This window comes from Cucurbita pepo, chromosome LG20 (assembly GCF_002806865.2).
Source record: "Cucurbita pepo subsp. pepo cultivar mu-cu-16 chromosome LG20, ASM280686v2, whole genome shotgun sequence".
In the NCBI taxonomy this organism is placed as follows: Eukaryota; Viridiplantae; Streptophyta; class Magnoliopsida; order Cucurbitales; family Cucurbitaceae; genus Cucurbita; species Cucurbita pepo.
In genome coordinates, this window is record NC_036657.1 from 2,451,861 (window position 1) to 2,479,344 (window position 27,484).

Genomic DNA, 27,484 nt, shown 5'->3' on the forward strand with positions numbered 1-27,484 from the left:
TAATAAAAAATAAAGACATAGGTCCATCTGTCCAATTATTCAGAAATTTAAATATATTTCAGGTAAATTTATAAATTTTGGAAGATGGAAAATTAAGGTGAAAATTACCGGTAGGTTCATATATTTAACCTAAAAAAAAAAAGTTGAGGGATACGATGAATCGACTAGGGAATTGTCTGACAGTTGCATAAGGAGGGTCGACATGTCGTCATTTTTGGATTGGTCTCAACTCCATTGCTGAGATTTCGCGCCGGGCTTTCTGACAACTTCAGTTACTTCCCATTCTCTTTGCGATTCTGTGTTCCACAGAGAACAAGCAAGATGAACGGTGCTCAGGGATCGCATTCACTGGCCTTCAGGGTGATGAGGCTCTGTAGGCCGTCATTTCAAGTTGATTCTCCTCTCCGCTTCGATCCGGTCGATTTAGTCGCTGGCGAGGACATTTTTGACGACCCTGTGGCTGCTCGCCAACTCCCTCGTCTCCTTGAAGCCCAATTGTCCGACGAATCCGATTCCGATCCCAGCTACAGTTCCAGATTCCTTCTTCATGACTCCTCGGATGCTATGGGCCTCACTGGTCTCCTCGTACTCCCTCAAGCTTTCGGGTTTTTCTCTATTTCTCTGCCCCTTTCTTCTTTCATTCTGTGGATGAATTGATCTATTCGGATCTTTCTTTTGTTCATTGTTGGGGGCATGAATGGTGACCATCTTCCAGGGCGATTTATTTAGGCGAGACTTTCTGTAGCTATATCAGTGTGAATAATAGCTCCGATTTTGAAGTCAGGGACGTTATTATCAAGGTCGGTGTTCCTTCCTTTTAGGCGTTAGGAGTGTTTTCCTTTTATAACTTAGAGAAATTGGCCTGCTTCATCCACTCTGATTTGTGGTAGACGAGCTTTCCGTACAGGCAGAAATTCAAACGGAGAGGCAGAGAATCCTTCTTCTGGATTCATCAAAATCCCCTGTTGAAACTATACGTGCTGGGGGTCGTTACGACTTCATTGTCGAACACGATGTGAAGGAACTCGGAAGTCACACGTAAGAATCTCCTTGTTAGTTAAGTGAGAATCTCCTTGTTAGTTAAGTACGTATAAGTGATGCTTTATTTCATTCTTATAGGCTAGTCTGCACCGCATTGTACAATGATGGTGATGGTGAGCGTAAATATCTACCACAGTTTTTCAAGTTCATGGTTGCGAATCCACTCTCGGTCAGAACAAAGGTAATATGCTCTTCGGATCCTACAATTGCAGACACACAACTATTATTATACGGACATCTTTGCTTCAGTGGCCCTTTTCATTTCCCCTTCTATGAATTTTATGAAAGCTTTCAGTGGCTTTGGTTGCTTAGTTCTGGATTAATATCTGATATTTTTCAAATTACTTCATCTGCAGGTCCGTGTTGTGAAGGTATGTTTTGCTGACTAAAAGCAGTCAACGTAAGTTTAGAAAATGTCTCATAACTATCGTAGTTGACGTATATCTATTGCTTTTATATATCATAGTAAAGCTTTGAATTCGATTATAGCATATTGTTTTACATCCTAAAAGTATTCCTTTTTATCTTGGTTCTCTGAAATCCCTCTTTCTTCTTTAATATTTTGTAGGACGACTTGTGTTGATATAGCACAGTACTCTCAGCTCCTACTCAGTAGTTGTCTATTCTATGACCCTATAGTTATGCTGGATTCTAGATCTTGGTCGTATAAAGAATTAGTAGTGTTGCCACGTACTTTTCGATGCCACTGTACTTTTCGATTCCAGTTTTCCCGTGTTTGAAATTTTCATTAAGATAGCACTTCCTTGGTGAAAGCTATCAAATGATAGTTTTCTTTCTATCTCAGGAGAGTACATTCTTAGAAGCTTGCATTGAAAACCATACAAAATCAAATCTATTAATGGACCAAGTTGATTTTGAGCCTTCCCCAAACTGGAATGCAGTGATAATCAATGCTGATGAACATCACTCTGAACTTAAATCTACAACAAGGTATTGATCATTTGTCAATTCAGTGATATTAAATAATTGATAATCGTGCTAATTCATGCCTTGAATTTACCGTCATGGTTAGTTATTTTTCTATTTATTTTTTCCCTCATGGTCAAGCTTATGTTAATTTTTATGCTGCAGAGAGGTATTCAAGCCTCCTATATTGGTCAGATCAGGTGGAGGAATCCATAATTTTCTTTATCAATTGAAATTTTCAACGCATGGTTCTTCTCCTCGGAAAGTTGAGGGAAGTAATATTCTTGGTAAACTTCAGTTAACATGGCGTACAAATATGGGTGAACCTGGACGGCTACAAACACAACAGATTTTGGGTTCTGTGAGTGCTTATCATCATATAATAATTTAAAAATAAATTCAATTATATGGATTTTTGTTGTTTTTGGTTATTGGTAAGCTACCTCTTGCGTGCTGCAGAGGAATTATCTTCGCTTTATCAATTGACTACTGCCTATGGAATGTTAAGTTTTAAACCGTGTTAAAATTCTGGTATCCATTCTGTAAGTTGTGGAAATGGTTTCCAATTGTGACACGATTCTTTTGTTTTGCAGCTTCTGAAATTTTTACTGACGCCTGTTTATCACATGATTTCAAGATTTTTTATTTCAGTTAAACCTTGCTTTGATCTTACACTTTTATTACCCTGCGGTCCCTGTCTAATGCCTCAGATGAATCCTGAAAGATGGTTGTTAAGTGCATGGAAGATTGTTTACTGAGTATAAAATCATATTTAGAACATAGTTATGCGTAGGCTGAACACTGAATTTTTTCGTATAGAGAAAAAATATTAGAAATTTTAAACTATGGATGCTCAAAAAAATGATGTTGATGTCATCTATTAGCTACATGTTATTATAGCTTGTGTGTTTACATGATATGTTTTGCAAATGCTATAAATCAGTACTTTTTACCTTATTTAAGAACTAAATTTACCTTAATTTGAACTTAAGCTTTTGAGTTTAGTGATGATTTAATATAGTATGAGCTGATTCAGATTGTGTGACTGCAAATAAATTATTAAAGAATTTATACTTTGTTTGTTGACATTTGCTCCTCAAAAAACTATAGCTAGAGCTAATATGTGCCATAAACCCAAAGGGGATGCATTTATATTAGATAAAAAGTAAAGCAGGCTCTGTCTATAACTCTAATATATTGTTGTTGAAGTGTTGACTAAATTTATCATAACTCATTAGCTTTAAGTTTTTAGATTCAGCATAATCAAAATTAAAAGTAGGAGGAGGTCGTGTGTTCGAATGTTCTTATCATTTCCTCCCCTATTGACTTGTTGGCTTTTGTGCTAATTTCTAAGTCTACAGAGGGAGAGTGTTAAGAAATTAAATTTTTATAACCCATCAACTTAGAACTTTTGAGCTCAAGGGTGATTTGATGTATTATTATGATTTTGAGATTTATTAGCCGATATTTCTCTCATTGGTCATTTATGTTGTTTTGCAGCCCATTATTCGCAAGGAGCTTGAGCTTCATGTTGTTGAGATGCCAGATGTTATCAGATTGGAGAGGCCTTTTACTGTAATTTCTCTTTTGTTATTGTGTTCTTCTGAAAAGTTCATCTAGAAAGTTGGATAAGATTAAAATTATTTAGTCATTTTCCAACGAGGTTGGAATCCATCTTTAATTCTGCCTCTTAATCTCTTGAGGATTATACATATCTTCTAATCTCTTTTCCCAGAGAGAATATTTTGGAATTGATTGATTTATTGCTTCTCCAGTTACATATGCGTCTCACAACACAGATTGAGAGGGAATTGGGCCCTTTTGAGGTTTGGATGTCACAAAATGGTTCAGATGAGGAAAAAGTTGTTATGGTTAATGGTCTACAGACAATGGTATGTTCACTCATCCTGTCTTAATCATCGTATCAAATCCTTTTATCAGAATTCATCTTTTCTGGTAATTCGTGTATTAGAATCTGGTGTAATTTCGTTTGGTGTGCCTATACCAATCCAATTGCCACGAACATAAGTATCTTTTCTAGTTTAACTTGTGTTTAGATACTTATGTTCAATATATGGGAACTTTCGCACTGCAATGCTAACCAATTAATTTGTTTCTTAATTCTGTGGAATGGTGAGGGATGGCATGTTGAAAGGTTGCCGAAACCAGAACTTTGAATTAGAACTTTATGCATCCATTTTATAAATGTGTTTCTCATTTTTGTACATGTAATTTTCAACAGGTCATACCAAGAGTTGAGCCACATGGTTCCACAGATTTCCACCTGGTATGAACAACAAATATATATAATGGGTTGTGATACGAGTTAGTCTGCAAGTGATTGCATTTCATTAAATAACAAAATTCTTCATTTATTGTACCATTCTATGCATGTGAGCGTCTTGGAGAGTTGGACCTTGTTTTGATGACGCTTAGTCGACACCCACCTTTATATTTTCTTTGGGCGTACATTTTATTTTTAAAAAAATTATATTGCCAAAAAAGTTGCTGTCTATCCTCTATTGCACATCATAATTAGACATTAGCTCTAATTAAAGCATGCAACTTGTTTGTTTCTTTCGTGATGAATTAAACACAAAATACATGCATTGAAAATGGTGTCCTATAGAGTAGAAAGCATTAAATCTCCATCATATTGACAATATTTAACTTCTTTTGTTCAACCAGAACCTCATTGCCACTAAACCCGGAGTTCAGAGAATCGCAGGCATTAAAGTCTTCGACACAAGGGAGAAGAAATCCTATGACCACCCTTTGCCAGATCTAGAGGTTCAAATTCTTCTTATTTATTTGATAGCAGCATTTTGATTTCCTTGCATGTGAATGTAAGATCTTGTCTGGGCACGTTTGCAGTTTCTATATTAGGTGTCTCTCGTTGAGAGATACCTATTATTGGTAAAATACTCTGAATGAATTGGATTAGATGTCAACTAGGGAGCATGGATGCTATTCGACTAGTGTCCGTGTTGGACGCGTGAAAGCACATTATTTGGAGTGTTCTTTTCATTTTATTAACTTTGGACATGCAGAGGAGACACGTAGGGGATGTGTAAGGGCACAATCAAGAACGTACTGTGCGGAGAAAATAAGAAAGAAATTGAAAAGTGATGGTTCTTTTTTGGAACTGCAGTAAATAAAATAAGAAAACAAAAAGGTTTTGAAACTATATAAACGAAAATAGATAATTTCACTTGATTAACGTCAATAGTGATGGTTCTTTTTTGGAGTTGCAAGTTTTCCTTTAGGGGAGAAACTTTTTGTTTTGTGGAACACTTGAATTTCTTCTTTTGTTTGACAGTATCTTATCCTTACTTAAAGAGCTGAGATATACTTTATGGCATTTAAATTTACTTAAATCAAATTGATAAGGATTAAAGTTAGATGTATACTTTTTTTTCACCACATAATTCACTATATTTCAAAGCATTTATAATATGCGTAAAAGTATATGAAGTAATTATCAATGATACATTTTATTGTACATCTTTTGGTCCTGTTCTTTTACTGTTCTTAGGAAATGACTTGTCCCCCTATTTCTGCTTCTTAGGATGGACCTCTAAGATCCCTTACATAATTTAGTGTTTGTGCCGGCACTATAATTTACATAATGCTCCGGAATGTTGTGTATTTTCTAATGCTTGGATGTCTCATATATGTGAAAATATGAAAGAAAGGTATTCTATTGCTGGAAAGTTTTCCCAATATTTGAGGGGTTTTCTACTGTTTCTGATTAAACCTTGTAATCTAATTCATTTCCTCGTTTTGATCGAGGAACGTTATTCAAATTATGAAGTATAAACCTTCACTGCCAAACTCATGAAATCCATTTTTGGCTGCAGATTTATGTCGATCTGGAATGAACGTCTCGACTCGACTGATTTGGTCTTGACAAGACTCTTCACTTCCTGCATTGTTTAGGACACTAAGATGTAAACATCCCATGACCTGCATCATTCCTGGAATTCAGCAGCCTCATGGAACCAACGATCAAGCCCGACACTCGTTCTCAAGCGTGCGCTCAATAGAGACGCTCTTATTAGATGCCTACGGTACTCCATTCTCATTCTTTGGTTAGATTATTGCAAAAATGGTTTGTCCTTCAGGGCAGAAGGAAGCAACTGGGTAGCAATATGGACCCCTCCTTGGCCTTGTTTTTCAAATGCGATGGAGTAACAGAAGAGGGAAATGATTATATAACAGTGTGTTAATAGTGTTCACAAAAACAGAAATAACCCCTTAAAAACAGAAATGACCTTTCACTGTTATGAAGGGACGGATATGCTTCAAATAGCCGTACCGTACCATACCAAATAATTATCTGTTTTATATTTTTTATAAAAATCTTTTGACTTAATTCAGCACATGGATTTTGTTTACCAATCATTGATATATTCTCGCAATGATTACGACAGTTGACCATATAGAGGATTTAATTCCGTGGCACAGTTGTAATTATTGGGTTGCAATAATCTCTTTAAATTATTTTCATCGTATAATTTTATCTTAAATCCCAAATCTCATAAAATAGATCATCCTTTATAACTGAATTCTTGCTTTTGTGTTCGTTTTTTTTTTTCTTTTTCTCTAGCTTATTTGTTTATTTATTTAAATTAATTTCAATTATATCAATTAATTAATTAACCTTAAATTTATGTGATAAACGTAAGGATTTTTTTTTTTTTTTTTTTAAAAAATAAAGAATTTTTTTTTACTCCAATTGGATAAATTAATTTTTAAAAAATATATATATTATGAATTGAAACGATCAGAAAAGGTAAACTAAAAACGCGTGCGCCACCCCTTGGATAGCCAACAAATCTCGCCCTATAAATTTGAAAAAATTCCCTCGAAGTCTTTTTATACTGGAAATCCGCCCGACGACCCGACCCGATCCGAATTTCTCTCTCTCTCTCTCTCTCTCTCTCTCTCTCTCTCTCTCTCTTGGAACCGCCATTTCTGTACCTTCATCGATTTATCTCCATTGCTCGTGCATGGCAGCGAGCTTGTTGGCCTGCGAGGTATCTGACCTATGTCTTGGAAAGCCTGCGCTTCGATCTATATCCATCTCCGCCACCGTCGCCGACGCGTTATCGATCGTGACGAGGATTGACGAAGGCTACATCAGCGTCTGGAGCTGTGGCGATCACTCCTCTAAGGACGACTTGGAATTGCATTGTCGATGCGTCGGTAAAGTATGCATGGTGGATATACTCTGTTTTCTCTGCAGACAAGAGAATTTGTTGCAACCGGCGATTGCGCTTCGATCTCCGATCTCTGTTTTGATTCCTGATGGACTTGGACTCGTTAGGCATTTGGAGCCTCATGCCAGGTTTGATTGAATATTGAAATAGTTGAAATTCTTGATTTGATTTAGATTTTGATAATGGTGATCGATTGTTCGTTAAATTGTGAAGTTAGGTTTTGCTCTGTGATGGATTGTTAACGTTTGTTCTTTTGCAATTTTCAGTTTGATGGAGGCGATTGATCTGATACTCGATGGAGTTCATAAGCTTGTTATCCCAATCAAAATGAGCACAAGCAAGAGGAAAAAGTACTTCCTGATGAAAGCATCGTCGAATTCCGTCTCCGCTCTCCATAACGATCGAGAATATTGCTGGCTCGGCGCGGAGGACATAATCCGCTACCTCCTCAACTCAATCGGAATTTTCAGCTCTACCGCCGCGGCTCCTATCAATTCCATGGACATAATTGATAGAAACAACATTCTCGCCGTAAACTACGATGAGTCTGCTCTGTCTATTCTCCCCCTAATCTCGCAAGCGCTGATTCACCAATCCTCTGTCGCCATTGTTGACTTCGACGAGAAATTGATCGGCGAAATTTCGCCCTTCACGCTCAATTTCTCCGACGAGACGGTGGTGGCGGCTATTGCAACGCTCACAGCCGGTGAACTCATGGCGTATATAGACTGTGGCGGTCCCCCGGAGGATTTAGTGCAATTAGTGAAGGAAAGATTGGAAGAGAAAAACTTAGATGCGGTTCTGGAGTGGGTGGAGGAAGAATCATCAACAGTCTCATCATCATCGTCTTCAATTTGCTCTTCTTCAGATGATGAGTTTGGATCTGGATCTGGTTCTGGTTCTGGTTCTTGTTCGGGGAGAAGTGGAAAGATTGGTGGATATTCGGCGAGAGTAGTGAGGAGATCGGAGGCGATTGTTTGTTATCCATGGAACTCTTTGGTTGCAGTGATGATTCAAGCTTTATCTCACCGAGTCTGCTATGTGTGGGTGATTCAAGAGGACGGAACTCTCGCCGGAACTGTTACCTTCGCTTCTATGTTGGCCGTTTTTCGGGATAGATTAAAGTGTTTTTAAGAAAACATTCACAAAATTTCAAAGCATTTATGGAGTATCTTGATCTGGAACTCAATATGGATTGAACACGAACATCGTTGAACCAAATTCGAAACTAAATCAATGGAAAAATCTGAAACTGATTCGCCATAAACCCAACTGAACAGAACAACTTTACCAGTAAAAGCAGTAAACATAAAAGATATTTTGAAAAAAGAAAAAAAAAATATATATATATATATATATATCTGAACTTTTGAGATTGAACGAACCAAGATCTAGCAATATGTTTGTAATTTTTTTTAAGAAGGAAGAATTCCCAATTTAAACCAATTGGATTAGATTTTTTGTATTGAGTTAGAATTATGTTAAAATAAAATTTTCAATTCGAAAATAGTGTTTTCGGTCTAATCCTAAGTACTTTTTAAAATATTAAGAATATAACGATGTGAGCGATGATTGCAACTTATAAATATTTTAAAATATTAAGAATATAACGATGTGAGCGATGATTGTTTGATATTTTAATTTATGTAGTATGAATAAATATAATTTTTAAAATAATTATAAAAAATAGTTCAAAAATTTTATATTGAGTTGAGTTATGAATTCAATTGAAGTTGCTTCGATTAATGAACAAAAAAAAATAATTTAGGTCCAAAATATTTTTAATCCAATCAGTATATACCTGTAACTTTTATGGTGCACTCAGATAACACGTGCCTACTTAATTTATAACTATTTTATTTGATTTCAACTAACTAATATTATTCAGTTTCCAAATTAAAACATCAATAATATTAACAAATATTAAAAGTATTATAAGGAAGAAAAGAAAAGGAAAAAAGGGAGGGCACATATTACTCAATTTTTTAGAAAATAAATTCAGCCGTTTGCAAAATTATTTGAAAAAAATGAGGTGTTTTCTATCTGGAAGTGGGAGCCACGTGGCCAGACTGGCTAAAGCTATGACAATGATTTGTCGAATATACCCATATTGTTCCTGTCACAAAAATTGGAAAAGAGAATAATGTTTTAATTAATGGTAATGTTGGTAAAAGTTAATTACTCAAAAATATCTTTCAATAACATCTTTAAATTTTTCAACGGATGATTTTATTTCATCTAAAATTAATTAATTTTTTTAATTTTTTAAATTTAGAAGTATTATTAAGACTTTTAAAAGATATTATTTTTTTTTATTAATTTAGTCTTGAATTTATTGATTAAACGCTAATGAGACGAGTTTATAATTTTGTATCAAATAAATTAAAATTTTAAAAATATTATTTAATAAAAAAAATTTAAAAGAATAGGGTTTAGAGGAATCCATTGTCCACAGTGGCAAGTTGGGAGGCATAGGAAGATGGGTACAGCCGGAATACATCAGAGTCCACTCGAACGAAACGCCCTTCTCTAAATATAGCAGTCTCCTCCATTTCCATTTTCATATTTGGTCGGTCTTCTTCAATTCAATTCCAGGCCGTTCCTCTGCAACCAGTTTCCTGTATAAGTAACCGTTTCTTTCTCCTCCTTAATCCACAGCCAATTTCAACGCCAGGAGCCGCCAGGAGAGACAGAATCCGCCCAGGCATATTCCGGGAGCGAAGGTCAGCCGCAAGCAGAGGCAATGCGAGGAGGTGAAGAGAGAGATGAGGGTGTAATGGCCACTGACTTCTTCTGGTCATACACCGACGAGCCTCACGCTTCAAGGAGACGCCAAATTCTCTCGCAGTACCCTCAGATTCGGGAGCTCTTCGGTCCTGACCCGTGGGCTTGCTTCAAGGTTTCATTTGTTTCTCTATGATTTTACTGTTGTTGGTTCTGAGAATGTGGAGAGTCCTTGTCATTTTCTTGTCAAGATTTTTTGATTTCGTGTGTAGATCTGAATTGAGGTATTGCTGGTCGCACCACATGTCAATGGCTGAATCTGATCGGTGTTTGTTTGTTGTTCTGTTTGATTTTGAACGCCACCTCTGCCACATTGCTGCATTGGACATTGTTTTTCATTTTCTATTCACCACCAGATTACATCTCGCAAGTTGTATTGATCGAAAATCTACATTCTGAGATTCTGAAATTTTGTCGTTCTTATTGCTCTGGTTCAGTTTTTCTGCTAGATTCCTGTATTCTATCTTTCCCCCTTTTTTCCATCTATCGCTTGTTTGTTTGCTTTTTCCTTCCTTGAACATTTGTCTGAACCTTCCGATTGTTTAGGTCTAAAATTGATTTAGACCTAAACAATCATTATTTTGAACTTTCCTGTGTTGTTTGCTCAACGAATCATAATTTGGATTCATCTGATGAAGAAAGTGAAGTTGCTAAGAATGTGAACAACCATTTTACACATTCACAAGTGACCTTGTAGTCTTAGAAATTAGCTATTGGAGTTTGAAAAACCAATCAATGATCTGTTCTTGTAATATAAAGTAATCCATTTGTTCTTCTCATTCTTGCAATCTTGCAGATTTCTGTGGTTGTTCTGCTTCAGTTATGGACTGCCACGACCCTTCACAATGCAGACTGGTTAAAGATATTGGCAATAGCCTACTTCTTTGGCTCTTTTCTGAACCACAATCTGTTCTTAGCTATTCACGAGCTCAGCCACAACCTTGCCTTCTCAACACCTGATCACAACAGGTGGCTCGGGATTTTTGCTAATCTCCCCATTGGAGTGCCCATGTCCATCACATTTCAGAAGTATCACCTAGAGCACCATCGCTTCCAGGGAGTGGATGGCATGGATATGGACGTTCCAAGCCAGACTGAAGCTCGTCTGGTGACTAATGTCATCTCAAAAGCTATATGGGTTGTCCTCCAACTCTTCTTCTATGCTCTCCGGCCATTGTTTCTAAAACCAAAGCCCCCAGGCCGGTGGGAGTTCATCAACTTCTTTATTCAGATAACTCTTGATGTTGCCATGGTTTACTTTTGGAGCTGGAAGTCTTTTGCTTACCTGATTCTCTCCACCTTCGTCGGTGGCGGGATGCATCCGATGGCTGGTCACTTCATTTCCGAACATTACGTATTCAATCCCAAACAAGAGACGTACTCTTACTACGGTCCTCTTAATCTTCTTACATGGAGTGTGGGTTACCATAATGAGCACCATGACTTCCCCAGGATCCCAGGAAACAAGCTTTACAAGGTGAAGGAGATTGCACCTGAATACTACAATGAATTAGATTCGTATAAATCATGGAGCCAGGTGATATACATGTACATTATGGACAGGTCAGTGGGGCCATTCAGTAGGATGAAGAGACTGTCAAAGAAACCCGAGTAGTCCATCCTTTTCTCTCCCCCTTTATATTCTTTTGTTTCATTCTTTTTCCATCTTTCTCTCTTGAGCTGGTTTTGCCATTGTGTTTTTGCCTACGTTCGTGGAGAGTTTATTTGTTCTACTTAGATTGTATAATAGCCGGGAATGTATGTTGACTGTACTGTAATCCATTTTCAGAGCTTTTTGAGGAACTGATTGTAAAAGGAGCCGAACATTGGCGAACTTCGATCCTCATAGGCTTGGTAATTGGTTTGCTTACAACTATACTTTCAGGGCTGTGCCTCCATATTTTCATCTTAATGTCTAAATTCACTATCTTATCTAATCTTCATTCATGAACCATTTTATCCCTTTCTTCCTATTCACGAAACTCAAAATCATCCCTGCATGCACCATTTACTCAACTCACCAACACTTCATCAACCCACCAAACTAAAATCTAAGATCAAGTACAGCAAAAGCACCAAACTTGGAAGTGACAACAGCTACTTTTACTCCTTTCATGCGAAGAATTCGATAAACATGCTTTTGCATTATTGAAAACCAAACAAGATTTGGCTAATGGACAACATCAATTATAAGATATAGTGAGAAAAAAAATCAGCCAATGCTCTTAGCTTCAGTTCTTTCTTTCCAAGTGCCAAAAATTCAAATTCACATACTTCTAGCTCAAATAATGTTCTAGCCATTTAGCCATTATCCACAGAGAATTTCCTAGTAAGTGAAATCATACTCCAGATTATCTTAGGCAAGAAAAGACATAATTCAATCTCTGTAGTTCATACTCCGTGAACTAATGAAGTTACTCAAACAAATTCACTTAATCAAAGAATGTAGGAAGGAGCTTCTGATTTCTTAGCATGGAAAACCCGCGTGCCTAACATTTCTCCAAGCTAAATCTATTGATAATTTGACAAAACGTCATTCTCCGTAATCCCGTGATTTGAAGTTAGCAACTAGGCCACATACGTTTAGTAAGTGAGGCTCGTCTACAAGTTCTCACACGATGCATAATTTTGTACAGTTCTTTTCTTCCTCCACATCTACGTAATCAAACGAAAACAAAGCACATTTCAAGAACGAAGAATCCAAACCTCAAGAGCATGAGTAAAACGCTTGCGCTTGCGAAGGTGATGAATGAATCTCTGAAGCTCAGCGACTCGTACCTTCTTGCCCTGCTGAATCCAGCCGTCGAGCTCCGGCTCCACGCTAATGCTTGGATCGCCCAATGGACTAATTTTCACATAAAGAGTCGCCGTTTTCAACTGATTAGTGTGGTAAGATCGGCCAGCTATAGCGTAGCGTGTTAAGGCTTTGGAGAAGAGCTTCTGATCCATAGATGAGGTCCGCAGAGAGCTCGCTTACGAAAGAAGAAGAAGAACAGTAAAAGAAAGGTAAAGCGGGAAACCAAGGTCATCAAGGTTTTACGAAGGTTTTGTTATTGGGCTGATGGGCTCGTTGAAATTACGAATATGGGCCTTCGATTGGTGTTTAGCCCAAAAGGACAACAGAATTACAAACTTCAGAATTGGGTTAAATTTTAGTATGTACATGTATATATTAAAAAAAATTTTAAAAAAATCTTTAATAAATATAGAATTCTCGTTATAAATTCAATTTATTTTTTTAAATTAAAATAAGTACCATATAATATACTAATCATATAATATTATAAAATAATAATTATATAAAACTTTTATATTGCATATGTACACTACTATACATATAATTAAACCTAGATCTATTTTTTTTATCATTCTATTTTTTATTTTCATTGGTGTATCAATATATTTTATATTTCTAACTGAAATATGATTAATATACAAAATACAAAGTATATATGTTATATAATTGATATATTAAATAATATAATTAATATATCAAATTATCCATCTATATGTATTCATGCACTTTTTATTTTTTTTAACCTAAGATCAGCCTCCAAATTTTGTTATTTTTAAAATTTTGAAACGTGGTTGCAAGTTGTACATATTTCTGACTACTTTTTTTTAAAAATAAATTGTAAGTTTATTTGGTGAATTTTATGCCTATTTATACTCTTCATTTTTTTTTTTATTATTATTTTACATTCATATGTGTTGGATGATGAAAGTCTAATTTAGGGAATAATGATGGTTTATAATCAAAGAATACTATCTTTGTGTGAAGTCTTTTGGGGAAGCCCAAAGCAAAGCCACGAGAGCTTACACCTAGAGTGGACAATATCATTCTATTTGTGGAGAGTCGTGTTCATCTAACATGGTATCAAAGTCATGCTCTAAACTTAGTCATTCCAATAGATTGGTAAATCCTCAAATGTCGAATAAGGGACTCCAAAAGAAAAGGAGTCAAGCCTCGATTAAGTGACGTGTGGTTTGTTTGAGGGGAATAAATTCAGGATGAGTGGACGCTGGAAGGCAAGACGAAATTCAAAAGTTCATCAAGGAACTGAGGATTACAGGCGATTCAAACATGTTCTGAGGTTTAATTTCTCAGTCAGTTAAGCCACTAGGGGACTAACCAATGATCTTATTATCTGTTACCTCCTAGATTATAAGTGATACTTGAATTGAGCTNTTTTTTTTTTTTTTTTTTTTTTTTTTTTGTTGTCATTGATAGTTGTCTTGTTGTTCTGTCAAAGCCGTGTTTGTGCTGCCGCGTTCACTTTCATGCAACTTGCTTAATGCTTATCCTCTCGGTCTCTTTTTCTATCTAACTTCTTGGCTCTGCAGGAAAATGTTTAACTTCCAATAATAACAAGCGCACTGGAAGGTGATTATATTTCTGAACTGCTGTGCCCTTGAAAAGTGTGCGGATAAAGACCTAAAATCATCCCTTGGGCAGGAGAGAGAATAAAACATTTTTTTTAAAAGATATGAAAACTTTTTTACTAGCTCTTCTATTTAAAAACAACTTTGAGATGGAACCTAAAAATGGGAAAACCGAGAAGAACAATACCTACTAGCAGAAAACCCAAGAAGAACAATACCTACTAGCAGTGAATTTTGATTATTACAAATGATATCAGAGTTAGACATTGAATGATGTGCCAACAAAAAGGCTAAACATTGAAAGAGAGTGGACACCGGGTGGTGTGCCAGGAAGGACACTGGACATTGAAGGGGGTGGATTATAAGATTCCACATCAGTTGAGGGAAACAAAATATTCTTTACAATGACGTGAAAACTTCTCTTTATTATACATGTTTTTAGAAACTTTCTCATAGCAATCCTTTTAAAATCAAGATAATATCTACTAGTAATCGGAATCACTTCGAGGAAAGTTGTTAATTTGTTGAGGGCTGGAGCTAACTCTCTTTTCGCTCATGGTGTGTTGACGGAATGTGCATAATTTAACTTCTTACTTTTGTTAATGGGAAAGAAAAAAATATCTCTATCAGTACCTTTACAAAAATGGTTACAAACGAAAAATTACAGAAGCCCACAACTATAATTAGAATATAGCAAGGCACAAAACGAAGCAACAGAAGAGAAAAATTGATATCCTGTTAAGCGACTTCTCCTGCATTCTCAACTGGGGACTGCCACTCCCAGTAAGAGCATAAGAATTTGGGTGTGCATATAAGTTCTCTGAACTCCCAAACAACCTACCATACACCGTCTCTCCAAACATCCTGGCTGTAGGATGGCCAAAACTACCGACCGGGTTGTCTTCCATGTTAAACAATGAGCTGCTGGAGTCCTCTTCATAACTGTCATACATATCAAAATTGTCGTTTTGATTTTGATATAGGTCTCCATAAACAAGCTGCTCACCAGAAGCATTATTAGACCCGATAGATGCCAGAACCTTGTTGCCGAAAGCTGATGGTCTTGGAGGTATGAGCAGCCCTCTGGGATCAACCTCAGCCTCTTTAGCAGATTGACCACGGCCGTAGAGAGGGACCATTGTCGTGTGGGAGATATCAGCCTTGCAAACTGGGCACTGCGGAGGCTCGTCGGGGAGGAGGGAGGCGCTCTGGACGTGAAGCCATTTGTAAATGCAAGGCCAGCAATAGAGGTGGCCACACAGAGTAACTATAGGCTCAGATGCAAACTCTAAACAAATGTTGCAGTCAAAGCAAGCCTTAAACTTCTCAGAATTTTCCATTGAAGAAGCTGGAACACACCTCCTCCATCTACGGGAAAAGTAGTGCTCAAAGGCCATATATAGAAGGCTTTCACAAATTTGCTTCACACCAGGATTTGATCTGCAACAGACATCATATGAAGAAAAAGAATCAAGAAAACATAATGTTGACGCAAGAACAAACAAAAGAAAACATAAATGGCCTCAAAGAGAAGCTAACCACTGGCAAAATGTTAAATAAATAAGAAAAACATGTCTTAATCCCCAACGGGAAGGTCATAGATAAGAAAATTGTGTAGCTACATTTTCTTATACCTTGATGATGGGATTGACACGAGTCATAACTCATAATGTAAGGAACTGTTCTATCCTACGGCCTTCAGTCTTGCCTTTGTCATGGCCCAACCATGCTCACAAATGTGATCAGATGGCCAGGCCAGAACCACACGAATCTTGTTCAGATGTTAATGAGATCAAAAGTTTCTGTCTTCAAGCCATTATTGACTAATTAGAATTAATTTGGTTAGGATTTATTTATAAGCTAATATCTGCAGAATGTCTTCAACTTTATACTTATAATAATTTGATCTCTTCCCTTTTAAATTCACAATTTCATTCCTAAAAGTCTGTGCAATTTTTTTTTTTTCTTTTGTCAAACATTTAATAAAAACTTGAATTTATCTGAAAGTTCGATACCAACCCATTGACTTCAGAAAACCATTTTGGACGACGTTTATTAATTCCATGAATAAGAAAAATGTGTGAGTTTTTTCTTTTTGAAATGAGATAAATGTCAAATTTCTATTAATGACAATGATAAAATCGAAAGGTCATTATTTGAATTAAAAAATGATGATCTTCCTCTAAACATATCAATGCAGACACCTAGAATTCAAGAATTGTTCCTAATATCAATCTGAGATCTTCAAAGTTAGAGAAACGGATTTCTGAAAAGACTAAAACAGTAAAAGAAAAATAAAAAATAAAAAACAGAGTTCTAATTTCATATATGTGAACGAGAGCGCGATCTCTATCTATAATCAGAGTGCTAATACGCATGGATTGATCGACTGAAAACAAATTCGAAGATCATCTTCTCTAACACTAAATGGCGACTGGCAAATACAACAAAGAACACCGCCAAGACAAATTCAGGAATATGACGTATTCCTAAGCCCTATGCAGATGAACGACGACAATATATTACTGAACAGAACAAACAGAAAAAGAATGGCCTCTGATTTTAATCCCAAAACACTCATGACTCAGAAGCAGAGATATGGAGCATCTTGCAAAGAAACACAGCAGATTTAAATTTGCTTCCAGTCATATTCGTACACATCAATCACAGTTGTAAACATCAAAGAACAAGTGTGATAGAGCAAAAAGATAATAAAAAGAAAAAAGAAAAGAAAAAAAAAGAAGAGGTTCATCTGTTACCGGGAGGCGTAGCGAAGAAGAAGAAGAAGAAGAATCACAGCGCGGGATCTCTGAACTTGAAAAGCTTCGAGAAATTGGTATCCTGTATACTGAAAACGACAGAGGGGAGAAAGAGGGAAACCAGTGCTCTTCGGGCGGGCGTAGACGGCATCAATTTATAGACGAAATTCAATAATTTTCCATTTTCGTTCTGGTGGGACTTGCGTGACGTCAGCCAGAGTATTTTTCACGTGTAGTTTTCGCACCAACTTAACTATGGTTATTTTTCTAGGTTAAATTGTAACTTACTCTTTAAATTTTCATCCATTTAATTCTCAAATTAATTTACCTTTAAATATAAAATTAAAATTTATGTCTAATGACACGGCCCAAACTCCTACTAAAAGTAACAATAAATAAATTTTCACAATAGGCAAAAACATGACGGGACAATACTATGTGGAGGTAGAAAACCTACATGTCTTGAACTTCATTTATTGAACTTCCTGTAAAAATAAGCATCTGCTAACTCTGTGTCGGCAATTACAGTAATACAAAGGATGAAAGCATTATCTATAACATTCTATATTCTATTTTATGTTAGATATATTCGTAATTTTAAAAAATTAAATAAATAAATAATAAAGAAACTTATAATTTATATTATCATTTTAAAATTCAAATTATGATAGGAATAGTTATCCAATTTCTCCCTTTGATTTCCTAAAAAATTAAACCTTCAAAAATTCAAATCTCTATAAAAATAAAATCTAGTCATCTATTATTTAATTTTAATATAAACGTATTTATTAAGCTTCTCAATCTTAAAAAAAATAAAAATAAAAATAAAATAATGGAGGATTTTTTTAAAAATTTTAAAAAAAAATTCACAAGTAAATAAAATTATTTAACGTTTAAAGTTAAATGTTTATTTAATTATATACAAAATTTAGATTATTTTTTTATAAATGAATGTTTTCATGGAAAAAGTAGTCAAGTTGCTTTTGATGATTTCTAAATGATGAAATGTTTTGATTCGAAGTGAAATTACTTTTATTATATTTTAAGTTCAAATCTTGATTTAATTAAGTAATCTTAATTGGATTTCATTCTAATCCAACATTTAAGTAAGATTAGTAAATTGATAATCCTAACCTTCTTTATATGTTAAGTCCAAACTATTAACCATCTAATTAATTTTAGTAATATTTTTACCAAATTGGCTATATTCAATTTACACCCATATGTACATAGATGAACAAACTTGTCCACTCATCTCAGCCTTACACGTACTCATATAGATGTCTATAAATTTCGTACATGTATTTCAACCCAGCTCGTCTATTAGTGATATAGATATTTATCACCAAATTATATGTAACATTCAAATTTTTTTTTAAAAAAAAAAAAATCAAAATTTTGGGTGCAAGAATAGTTGACGGGTGATAAAGGGGGGAAACTATAACGGCTGAACCTCATCGCTAGCATATATTGTCCTCTTTGGACTTTCCTTCTCCAGCCTCCCCTCAAGGTTTTTAAAATGTGTTTGCTATGAAAAGGTTCCCACACCCTTGAAATAATGTTTCGTTCTCCTCCCCAACCAATGTGGGATCTCACAGTCCACCCCATTCGGGGCAGCGTTCTCGCTGACACTCGTTTCCTTCTTCTATCAATGTGAGACCCCGCAATCCATCCCCCTTCGGGAGCAGCGTCCTTGTTGGCACACCGCCTCGTGCCCACCCCGTTCAGGACTCAGTCTCCTCGCTGCCACATAGCCGATATTGTCCTCTTTGGGTATTTCTTTTCAGGCTTCCTCTCAAAGTTTTTAAAATGTGTTTTCTAGTGAGAGGTTTTCACACACTTAAAAGAATATTTCGTTCTCAGCTCCAACCGATGTGAAATCTCACATAAACGGCCCAAACATATATAACATTGTGGATCATGTGGCAAATGGGTTAATGACGAAAATTTTGTTGTGTTAAATTGCTCAGAAACGAGTAATTGTGAATTCTCAAACAATTTTTTTTTTTTTTTTAATTTGAAAAAGTTCGGGTTTAGCTTGACCACGTGAACCAATTGAAAAAGTTCGGATTTATTAGACCACTTGACCAACAAAAAGGGCATAACCATGTGTGTATAGTGTTTAGATGTGAGTAGCATGATTAAATAAGTTTATAAACCTAACTTGCATGAACATAGAAAACAAAGATTTGTTATAGTTCGACTCTTGAGCTCACACGTATGACCTAAATTTTAAAAAGAATTAGAATTAATCAAAATTTAAAAATTATTAAAAATAATAATATTTTTAAAAATATGTTTTTAATATTTAAAATTTGATTTAGAGTTCTAATATATTTTTTTAAATAAAATAAAAATTATAATAGGAAAAAATGGAAAGAAAACCCACATAAATTTTAGAAATTAAAAAAAAAAATTGAAATCATATTAAACGGGCATGAGCTAGAATAGTACTACGATGGTACATATTTCTTTTATTCAATTTTTTTTACCAGATATTAAATTATATATTTGTAACACTAAGTTCCAATAAAAAAAATATTAAATATTCAAAAAAATTTAAATCTAATTTGAGAATTTTAGATAAAAAATTCTTAAAAAATGACAATTAGAAAATAGTGAAAAATTAAAATGTACCCTCTATTATTATCACAATTTTTTTTATCAGATTATTAATATCTTTTCAAGTGGGAGGTTTAAATGTACACTTTATTATTATCACAATTTCAACCTCTATTAAAATAGAATACAATTATTAAAAGAGTAAAATTATAAATAAACTCAATAATGTTGACAAAAATATATTTTAGTTTTATTAAAAATAATATTATTTTTAAGAATTTCATGTCTTTCCATTTTTGTATGGAATCGGTATCATTTTTTAAGAAATTCATTTTATTTATTTATTTTAAGAAAGTGAAGATTTGAATTTCCAATTTTTAGATCGGTTATGTAAACATTATAATAAACATTTTTCAAGAAAACATTTTCCACGTCTTACTTGTTATTGTTTAGAGTTCTTCCTCCTTAGGACAAAGAGTAGACGTGATGGTTGAGTTCGTCATGGCCACATAAAACCATAATATAAAAAGAAAGAATTCGTATAAAATACGATTAACACTCATTTTAAATATTTAACATTCCTCGAGTGAAAAAAAAAAAATTATTGACCCGCTCCCAATCGTAAGGCAAATTAATGGTTTGCTCTTAATAATTTTCTTCCTCCTGGGCCATAAAATTTATTACATAATTTATAACCAATCAATTTTAATAAGAAAATATCCACAAAAAAAAAAAAAAAGAAAAAAAGAAAAGAGTTAATACAAAACAAACTAAATAAAAAATTATACTAAATTATCATATAATTAAGCCTTTTAATTAATTTAAAATAAAATTTTCGCTCAAACTATTTTAAAATTTTTAAAATATAATGAAGTATTTTAATTACAATTTAGGACTCTAAAAAATATTAAAATTTATAAATAAATATAAATAGTCTTGTTTATCCTTTATTGAAATATTTGTTTATAAACTCAAAGTGGAAATCATGAAGGATCTTAGCATGTTTGTAGTTATATGGTTGTGTGTATATATATATATATATATATATTGTAAGTATTGACGTGGACATGGATGATTGGTCCTTTAAAAAATTTGAATTGACAGCCAAGGGAACCGGTACCAGCGCGCCAAATGCAATCGCGCTTCGGCAGGATATTTATAAGTATCGGTAATTCAAAATTTCAAACGCTTCGAAATAGTTCGGTTCTCGATCTTCCATTCTAAGGTTTTCTTCAACTTCGATCCAGATGGGGAACATGAAAATACCTATTGCGAAAACAAGAACCAGGAAGCGAGTCTCTGAGTCCGATCTCACAAGCTCCGATAAAAGGAAGAGGACCAACGAAGATATCGACCTCGATCTCGATCTTTCTGAGTACGTACTATTTTCCGTTTCTGTTCCATGTTCGAGTGTTATTCTGGAGAATCTTGATAGTGATATTTACGGTATGCAGCGATCTCAAAGGGATAGTGTCTGCGCTGAATCAGATCAAAGAGAGAGCTCAGAAGGACGATCAGAAGAAGAATGAAGAGACTATCTCAAGGTAATTTGAGTGGTTTCGTTCGTTTGGAACTTATTGGTGATTAGTTAAGTGAATGGAGCAACTGAAATTGTGTGTTGTTGTGTGCTTATTTCCGATTCTGGAATTTCTATATACGGCTGCTCGTTTGCACCTTCATTTTCCTTCTTCTGGTAGATTTGAACTGACCTCACTGGTAATTTGATTTTATGATGTGCTTGATTTGATTTATTATAAAATTGAAATGATAGCCTGATCAAACTTAGCTTACTGGATCGGACTTCAACCGACTCACCGTTTCTATTCGAACATTTGATCGTTTTTCAACTTCCATCCATGCCGCTTTTTAATGACAGAGGAGTTCATTCATTTTCAGAGCTAATACTCTTCTTCTTGTCCTGCACTAATAAGATGTTTGAATGTTAATTAATTTCATTTTATTGACAGTGTATCGACTGAGATAAGAGCAATGATTGAGGAGGTGAAATCTAAATTTGAGAAGGACAGGTAGGTTTCAGAAACGAGTTCACGATGTTACTCGCTTAGATTTTTTGTTGAAGTAGTTGTAAGCGAATGAAAGTAATTTATTTCTTCCAACCAATTTCAGGCAAAGTTTTGCGAAAGCACTATCGAAAAGCTCAAAAGAGGTTGGTGGGAACAGGATTCGAAATAGAGACCATTCAAGAGCAAATTTGAAGTCGTTGCATAATTTTTTTTTTCTTCTAGTTTCATTGTATTAATGAATCTTTCAGATGTTGCGTTAAAATCAATATGGCTTCGTTGCAGTGTGAAAACTGTTTGAAGGACGAAACTGCCAAATTCCAAGCACTTTACGAGAAATTCACAAAAGAGAAAGCTACACATCTCCAGGCCATGAAAGGTAATATCCACTTCGAGTATTATGGTGAAAAGTTACGCAGTATTTGCTCCCTAATTCTGTTTAGACTAATTGTCATTTTATTTATCAAATATCAACTGGTGCGATGCCTTTATAATGCACGAACAAATCTCTATCATGCTGTATAATTTTCCATTATCAAATATCAACTGGTACAATGCCTTTGTAAGAATCCTCGGTATCTGAGAGACATCATCGTGCTGATCAGTGGCAATTGAAGCATTGACCATGGAGTTAGGTCCTCAACAACGATGTGTTCCATCAATACTGTTTGCCTTTTTGGAATCCTTTCCGCAAATATTTCTCATGTGTATCGGTATTGAAGAACCTCACTTTTTGGTTGAACATAACAGGTTTATTTTAGTTAATTACTATCAATCTGGCAAATATTCTGGTATATTGACACTGGGCCTATAATCTTAAACCATTCTAGCTCTAAGAAAACCCATTCACACACTTTTTCTGTTCATGTTTTCAATTTTGGATGCTGCTTGGCTTTGGCAGATACCATTTCCAAATTTGAAGAGGAGAAAGAAAGGCTATTCGCAAAATATGAACAACTGAGTAAGCAAGAAGTTATGCATCAATCAGCACCAAACGCTTTATTATTATCTATTTCCCTTCGTATTTGTGGCAGGAAAGAGAGAAAGGAGCCTGATATCTGAACAAGAGAAAGCTTGTGCTGAAAAGATTGCTCAATTGGAGGAGTCTTTGAAAAGGAAAAAGCAGGTATACGACCTGTAATTCATAAATTTTGCACTAATGCCTTCCCCCTTCTATGCTAATGGGCACACACTTGGGTCTGGAACACAGGATGATAGGACTTTCAGCCTTTTGCGGAAGACTCTTGGTTCATTTCTAGAAACTGGTTCAGATGAGGACTTCCAAGCTGATGATTGAAGGTATTAACGGGTTGAGCTCTAATGAAAACGTTCAATAATTCTCTTTAGTACTCTTAAATCAGTCAAACAATTTGATGCAATTATCTAGTATACATTCTCGTACAGTCATATATCTCTTGAGGGTAGGTACTTCTCTTAACAGTCTAGATTGTAAATTGAAAGACTAAATTGAGCCATAAAAGCCATTTTCTTAACTTTAATTGTTAGCCTTCCGGCTATAGCCGCTATGCCTCTTTAATTCAGCTGATCTCAAATGAATGCTAAGTTCTTTTCATTTTCAACCTGGTTAAATTTTATATATAAAAAATGTTACTCTTTTGTTTAAAAAATATTGATGTACTATGAGGAGTTGTATTTGCCTTTCATAAATGCTTCAAAACAGTTCACCATTGTCCTACCTTGCATCTACCAAGCAAATTTATTTCAGTTATGTGCCAAACAAATCACTGATCGAGTCAAGTACACTTGTCCCCGACTTAACGTTCATTAAAAAACCAAACCCTGCGGCTAAGGAAAAGCCAAAATTGTAAAATTTAGAAAAAATTTAGTCCTCAATGCTGCTTCAACTTAGTAAGATAATCATTTACAATGAAGAACATCTCAAAGGTTGCGGCATAGAAAATGAATATAAGCAGGAAGTCAAGTCACAAGGCAAACTTGAGATAAAAACACGTTAGAAGTTGGGAAGGTCAGTTCCTAGGTTTCTTTCAATAAAGAAATAAAAGTGCCTGTGATAATAATGTTGATCTCCTTCCCTGTGTGCTGATTAAGGCTGCAACGGAAAAGAAAACTTCACAAAATGTCACATCTTTTCCTACGCAGAAGTATATCATACATGAACAGATTCTACTGCACAGAGTTTGTAGGAGGGGCTGCTTGTCCCTGCTGAACAGACCACGGTGGACGTCTGTTATGCACCTGCACAGCCACTTAAAGCCGTCAGAGGCTACAATTTATGGGCATGATTTCTAATTCATACAATTAATGAAGTAATCGAGCATCAAAGCACAGAAACAGTGCAAATTACCCTAACCAACACCCTTATTTCTATAGAATATGAAGAACTCGCAACAAAAGCATAATAAATATCCACACACATGTAAATACTACTTAGGTCAGTTTTGGTTCAATTCAGTTCCTATACTTCAAATGTTCAATTTGGTTCATGTACTTTCAAAATGTCCATTTTGATCTTTGTACTTCCAAAAAGTGACCAATTGGCCCCTTTCTAAAAGAACATGGGCCAAATTGAACATTTTAAAAGTACAAGTATCGAATTGAACCAGAATGAAAGTACAATAACCAAAGTAGTATTTAACCCTATGTATGCTTAGAGAATTTTAATACTGTGAATCTGCATGAATTTGGTAAGCAAATATTTTAATCCATACTGCAACATTGCAATATAACTTCATCCATCGTAGAGACAGTAGGAATAACGTGGAATAGTCCAAGCCCACCACTAGCAGATGTTGTCTGTTTTGGCCCGTTACGTATCGCCGTTAGCCTCCCGGTTTTAAAATTATGTTAGAGAGAGATTTCACACCCTTATAAAGAGTGTTTCATTTCCCTCTCCAACTGACGTAAAATCTCACATAACTCCTGTTCCAAGCTTCTTGGCAATGAAAATTACAGCAGTTATATAATTGCCAACACATGGACTGATGCGAAGGAGTAATTTCACCACATCCATGCTTTATGCTTCTGTGTTCATTTTAGAAAGGGCATAAATTTCTCACCCAATGATTAAAGAAACATCTAGTTTCCAGAAAAATCGTGCTTCAACATAGTGAATGAATAAGACAACCAGAAAGATTAAGACTGTACTGTACATATTTAAGCATATTCCAAGCAATAACTTTGCCAGAAAGTGGATTGACATACCCCAATTTCTGTCACACAAGTACACGAGGAACACCTAACTGATGATGCTCCATACGGGTACATAAGCAACACTGCACAAGAACCACATTTCACTTGTCCAACTTCGTGCGCTAGAAAGAGAATGTACAGGCGTTAACACAAGGAAAAATGGTATCATAACACTTTGACAGAAAGTCGTTAGAAAGACTGAATCTATTAAGTTAATATTGAATAGTGAATCATGAAAAAACAACAAACTAGATCAACTTGAACTGCCTCCGAAATCTGGGGCTCCGGAACGACGTGAACTGGCAAATCATTTTTGCTTAAGTATGTTTCTTCTAAACATGAATTTCATTTTTGTCAATACATTCTGGTTACATCCCCCGATCCCAATTCCAGGAAAAGAAAATTGACCAGCAGTGTAACAGTCTAAGCCCACCGCTAGCAGACATTGTCCTCGCTTTCTCTTTCGGGCTTTCCCTCAAGATTTTTAAAACGCGTCTGCTAGGGAGAGGTTTCCACACCCTTATAAAGAATGCTCCGTTCTCCTCTCCAACCGATGTAGGATCTCACATAAATCATCTATAACCCAGTTGAGAAATATCGTAGATCCTACAACATTTGGTTTTATGTAGAAGATAGATGCTTGGAGGCCCAGGCACAATCACGTAATGCAAATCATTTATCACTATAACCAATTCCCTCAAACATTACATATAGCTCAGAATGTGGTATACAACAGGCACCACCGAGCACTACACTACAAGAAATAGATATTCAAAAATGCTGCCGAAAACTTGACCCTTCTAATGAAAGAGGACCCAGTAGGAAGAAAACAGATTTGAAGAGCATAAAGTTTGGGAAGTGCTAATGGTACTTCGAAACCAACATAGGTGGGATTCTTCTTAAAGATTAGGAAAAAGCTAACAGCATATGAACAAGACAACTTTCAAGGAAGAAAATAATAGTAAAAACTAAAAAGACTGAAGGAAAAGAAAAGGAACCTTCTAGCACATAGTTGACTGTTGAACAGCAAGAACACTGAACATATCTAGCTCCCTTTAAATACTTAAGCAGGCGACGGCAGGTACCACAAACCATTTGGGCCATATCAGCTGCAGATCAAAACGTCTCCATTGACAAGATTTTAAATGCATACATTGACAATATTTGGGACTTGCAATAAAACATGCTAACAAGAATGCTCTAATTTCTATGCGCTTTTGTTGAACTAACATTGATTCCATGGACTGAAACTAGGGATGAACTACAACTGTTTCAATAGATTAATAAAGCACATTGCAAAGAATTGAATTGGACTGATTCCAAAAGGAGTTTTCGTGCTATATTTGGACAACTTATTCACCGTTATAAGTGTTAGGAATCACGACTCTCCACAATGGTATGATATTGTTCACTTTGAGCATAAGCTCTCATGGCTTTGCTTTCGGCTTCACCAAAATGCCTCATACCAATGGAGATAGTATTCCTCACTTATAAACTCATGATCTTCCACTAAATTTTAACCAACGTGGGACTCACTCCTAATAATCCTCAACAATAAGCTACGGGAAGAATCCACCTACCGATTCACTCACGTCAGAAGCTCAATCAGATGTATAAATAGCCAGTGATGGGAAATAATTAGAGACATGAAATTACCAAGACGAAGATTCGCAAACACAATTAGTTTTGAAAGGCAACAAAGAGAACTAAATTTGGGTAGGAGAAAGTAAATCGAGAGAGAGGGGCGACAACTTATAATCCATATAAACAAATAATTCCTTCGATTTCAGGACGGGCTGACTAACGAATAGGCATCAGAAGGATACCGGACTGCATTGTAGACAAAATATACTCATCGCAAAATCTGAAATTAAACTCGGAAGCACTCACAAGAAAGTGGCTGCGGCGGCGGTTGCGGCAACGGTGGGGTGATGGGTTCCCATCCAGGAGGAGGTCCGTCATCTTCATCTTTCTCGATTTCATGGATTTCCATTCTCTCGATCAGTCGGCTATGAACTGATCATGCTCTTCTATGGCATGGGAGTACTGTTTGTGTACCACTTCGGCGTTGGGCGTCCCGCGCTGATGCGAACCATTGGCGCACCAACTTCTCAATTCCTTTCTCGGCCCACTTTTGGGAGCGGGTTTTGAGAGGATAATAATAATAATAATAATAATAATAATAAATAAATAAATAAATAAATAAATAAATAAATAAATAAATAAAATCACTTCACAGATGGAGGAACACTCATCCATGTGACTGTTTTTTTCTTGGTCGTGAATTATTAGTGGTGGTGAGATTAAATAAATAAAAGTACATCAGTTTTGGAATTACATTAAATTGTTTATTTATCGATACTTTTTAATTAATTTTTAGTGTAATAATATTTATTTTATTTTTATTTTCATTGATTAATTAGTTAAATAATGCAATAATATATTAAATAATACCGTATTTAGTTTATGCTTACATCGATTTGTTCTTTATAATTGATTAATTAAATATAATTATTATGGTAAAACACACATATTACATTAAATATAAAATAAATTAAATCAATCATTAGATCATTATTAATATTAATATTATTTAAATACTTATAGGATGTCA

General features: G+C 35.2%; 6 protein-coding genes across 8 annotated transcripts; 4 read left to right on the plus strand and 2 right to left on the minus strand.

The window, feature by feature from the left end:
• The first annotated feature begins 164 nt into the window (after window positions 1–164).
• Window positions 165–6,369, plus strand: LOC111783651 (trafficking protein particle complex subunit 13-like). The gene is made up of 12 exons (XM_023664569.1): window positions 165–605; window positions 716–800; window positions 908–1,038; window positions 1,120–1,222; window positions 1,398–1,412; window positions 1,847–1,992; window positions 2,134–2,329; window positions 3,469–3,543; window positions 3,744–3,860; window positions 4,211–4,255; window positions 4,657–4,758; window positions 5,829–6,369. Exons 1-12 carry the CDS (start codon window positions 322–324, stop codon window positions 5,847–5,849), a joined length of 1,320 nt encoding a protein of 439 aa, XP_023520337.1. The 5' UTR covers window positions 165–321; the 3' UTR covers window positions 5,850–6,369.
• Window positions 6,370–6,895: 526 nt separating this feature from the next.
• On the plus strand, window positions 6,896–8,396 carry LOC111783271 (CBS domain-containing protein CBSX5-like). The gene is made up of 2 exons (XM_023664188.1): window positions 6,896–7,318; window positions 7,457–8,396. Exons 1-2 carry the CDS (start codon window positions 6,981–6,983, stop codon window positions 8,322–8,324), a joined length of 1,206 nt encoding a protein of 401 aa, XP_023519956.1. The 5' UTR covers window positions 6,896–6,980; the 3' UTR covers window positions 8,325–8,396.
• Window positions 8,397–9,627: 1,231 nt separating this feature from the next.
• On the plus strand, window positions 9,628–11,911 carry LOC111782589 (sphingolipid delta(4)-desaturase DES1-like). Its single transcript, XM_023663368.1, has 3 exons — window positions 9,628–9,759; window positions 9,849–10,089; window positions 10,771–11,911. Exons 2-3 carry the CDS (start codon window positions 9,934–9,936, stop codon window positions 11,587–11,589), a joined length of 975 nt encoding a protein of 324 aa, XP_023519136.1. The 5' UTR covers window positions 9,628–9,759; window positions 9,849–9,933; the 3' UTR covers window positions 11,590–11,911.
• Window positions 11,912–14,931: 3,020 nt separating this feature from the next.
• On the minus strand, window positions 14,932–17,264 carry LOC111782561 (E3 ubiquitin-protein ligase RMA1H1-like). Of its 3 annotated transcripts, none has more exons than XM_023663334.1 (2): window positions 17,117–17,264; window positions 14,932–15,797 (listed from the first exon to the last, which is right to left on the minus strand). In XM_023663334.1, the coding sequence occupies exon 2, from the start codon at window positions 15,752–15,754 to the stop codon at window positions 15,041–15,043; it is 714 nt and encodes a 237-aa protein (XP_023519102.1). In that variant the 5' UTR covers window positions 15,755–15,797; window positions 17,117–17,264; the 3' UTR covers window positions 14,932–15,040. The 3 variants fall into 3 exon arrangements, with proteins under 3 accessions (XP_023519102.1, XP_023519104.1, XP_023519103.1); XM_023663336.1 differs by lacking the exon at window positions 17,117–17,264 and adding an exon at window positions 15,992–17,110; XM_023663335.1 differs by lacking the exon at window positions 17,117–17,264 and adding an exon at window positions 15,897–17,110.
• A 3,601-nt stretch (window positions 17,265–20,865) lies between these two features.
• LOC111783679 (DNA ligase 1) lies at window positions 20,866–23,144 on the plus strand. Its single transcript, XM_023664598.1, has 8 exons — window positions 20,866–21,053; window positions 21,133–21,222; window positions 21,646–21,705; window positions 21,806–21,845; window positions 21,985–22,078; window positions 22,601–22,660; window positions 22,734–22,825; window positions 22,910–23,144. The coding sequence occupies exons 1-8, from the start codon at window positions 20,926–20,928 to the stop codon at window positions 22,994–22,996; spliced, it is 651 nt and encodes a 216-aa protein (XP_023520366.1). The 5' UTR covers window positions 20,866–20,925; the 3' UTR covers window positions 22,997–23,144.
• A 386-nt stretch (window positions 23,145–23,530) lies between these two features.
• Window positions 23,531–27,009, minus strand: LOC111782581 (protein LOL2). Its single transcript, XM_023663355.1, has 4 exons — window positions 26,761–27,009; window positions 25,869–25,979; window positions 24,883–24,992; window positions 23,531–23,916 (listed from the first exon to the last, which is right to left on the minus strand). Exons 1-4 carry the CDS (start codon window positions 26,861–26,863, stop codon window positions 23,845–23,847), a joined length of 396 nt encoding a protein of 131 aa, XP_023519123.1. The 5' UTR covers window positions 26,864–27,009; the 3' UTR covers window positions 23,531–23,844.
• Window positions 27,010–27,484: the final 475 nt, after the last annotated feature.

Excerpts from the sequence above, each read along its gene's own strand:
- LOC111783651 (XM_023664569.1), top strand. The coding sequence starts at position 322 with ATGAACGGTGCTCAGGGATCGCATTCACTGGCCTTCAGGGTGATGAGG. Across the intron at positions 4,256-4,656 it reads GTTCCACAGATTTCCACCTG|AACCTCATTGCCACTAAACC; the intron begins GTATGAACAACA and ends TTGTTCAACCAG. Across the intron at positions 4,759-5,828 it reads ACCCTTTGCCAGATCTAGAG|ATTTATGTCGATCTGGAATG; the intron begins GTTCAAATTCTT and ends TTTTGGCTGCAG.
- LOC111783271 (XM_023664188.1), top strand. The coding sequence starts at position 6,981 with ATGGCAGCGAGCTTGTTGGCCTGCGAGGTATCTGACCTATGTCTTGGA. Across the intron at positions 7,319-7,456 it reads CATTTGGAGCCTCATGCCAG|TTTGATGGAGGCGATTGATC; the intron begins GTTTGATTGAAT and ends TGCAATTTTCAG.
- LOC111782589 (XM_023663368.1), top strand. The coding sequence starts at position 9,934 with ATGCGAGGAGGTGAAGAGAGAGATGAGGGTGTAATGGCCACTGACTTC. Across the intron at positions 10,090-10,770 it reads ACCCGTGGGCTTGCTTCAAG|ATTTCTGTGGTTGTTCTGCT; the intron begins GTTTCATTTGTT and ends GCAATCTTGCAG.
- LOC111782561 (XM_023663334.1), bottom strand. The coding sequence starts at position 15,754 with ATGGCCTTTGAGCACTACTTTTCCCGTAGATGGAGGAGGTGTGTTCCA.
- LOC111783679 (XM_023664598.1), top strand. The coding sequence starts at position 20,926 with ATGGGGAACATGAAAATACCTATTGCGAAAACAAGAACCAGGAAGCGA. Across the intron at positions 21,223-21,645 it reads AATGAAGAGACTATCTCAAG|TGTATCGACTGAGATAAGAG; the intron begins GTAATTTGAGTG and ends TTTTATTGACAG. Across the intron at positions 22,661-22,733 it reads CGCAAAATATGAACAACTGA|GAAAGAGAGAAAGGAGCCTG; the intron begins GTAAGCAAGAAG and ends TATTTGTGGCAG.
- LOC111782581 (XM_023663355.1), bottom strand. The coding sequence starts at position 26,863 with ATGGAAATCCATGAAATCGAGAAAGATGAAGATGACGGACCTCCTCCT. Across the intron at positions 25,980-26,760 it reads GCCGCCGCAGCCACTTTCTT|CTGATATGGCCCAAATGGTT; the intron begins GTGAGTGCTTCC and ends TTTGATCTGCAG. Across the intron at positions 23,917-24,882 it reads CTTGTGTGACAGAAATTGGG|GTGCATAACAGACGTCCACC; the intron begins GTATGTCAATCC and ends GTGGCTGTGCAG.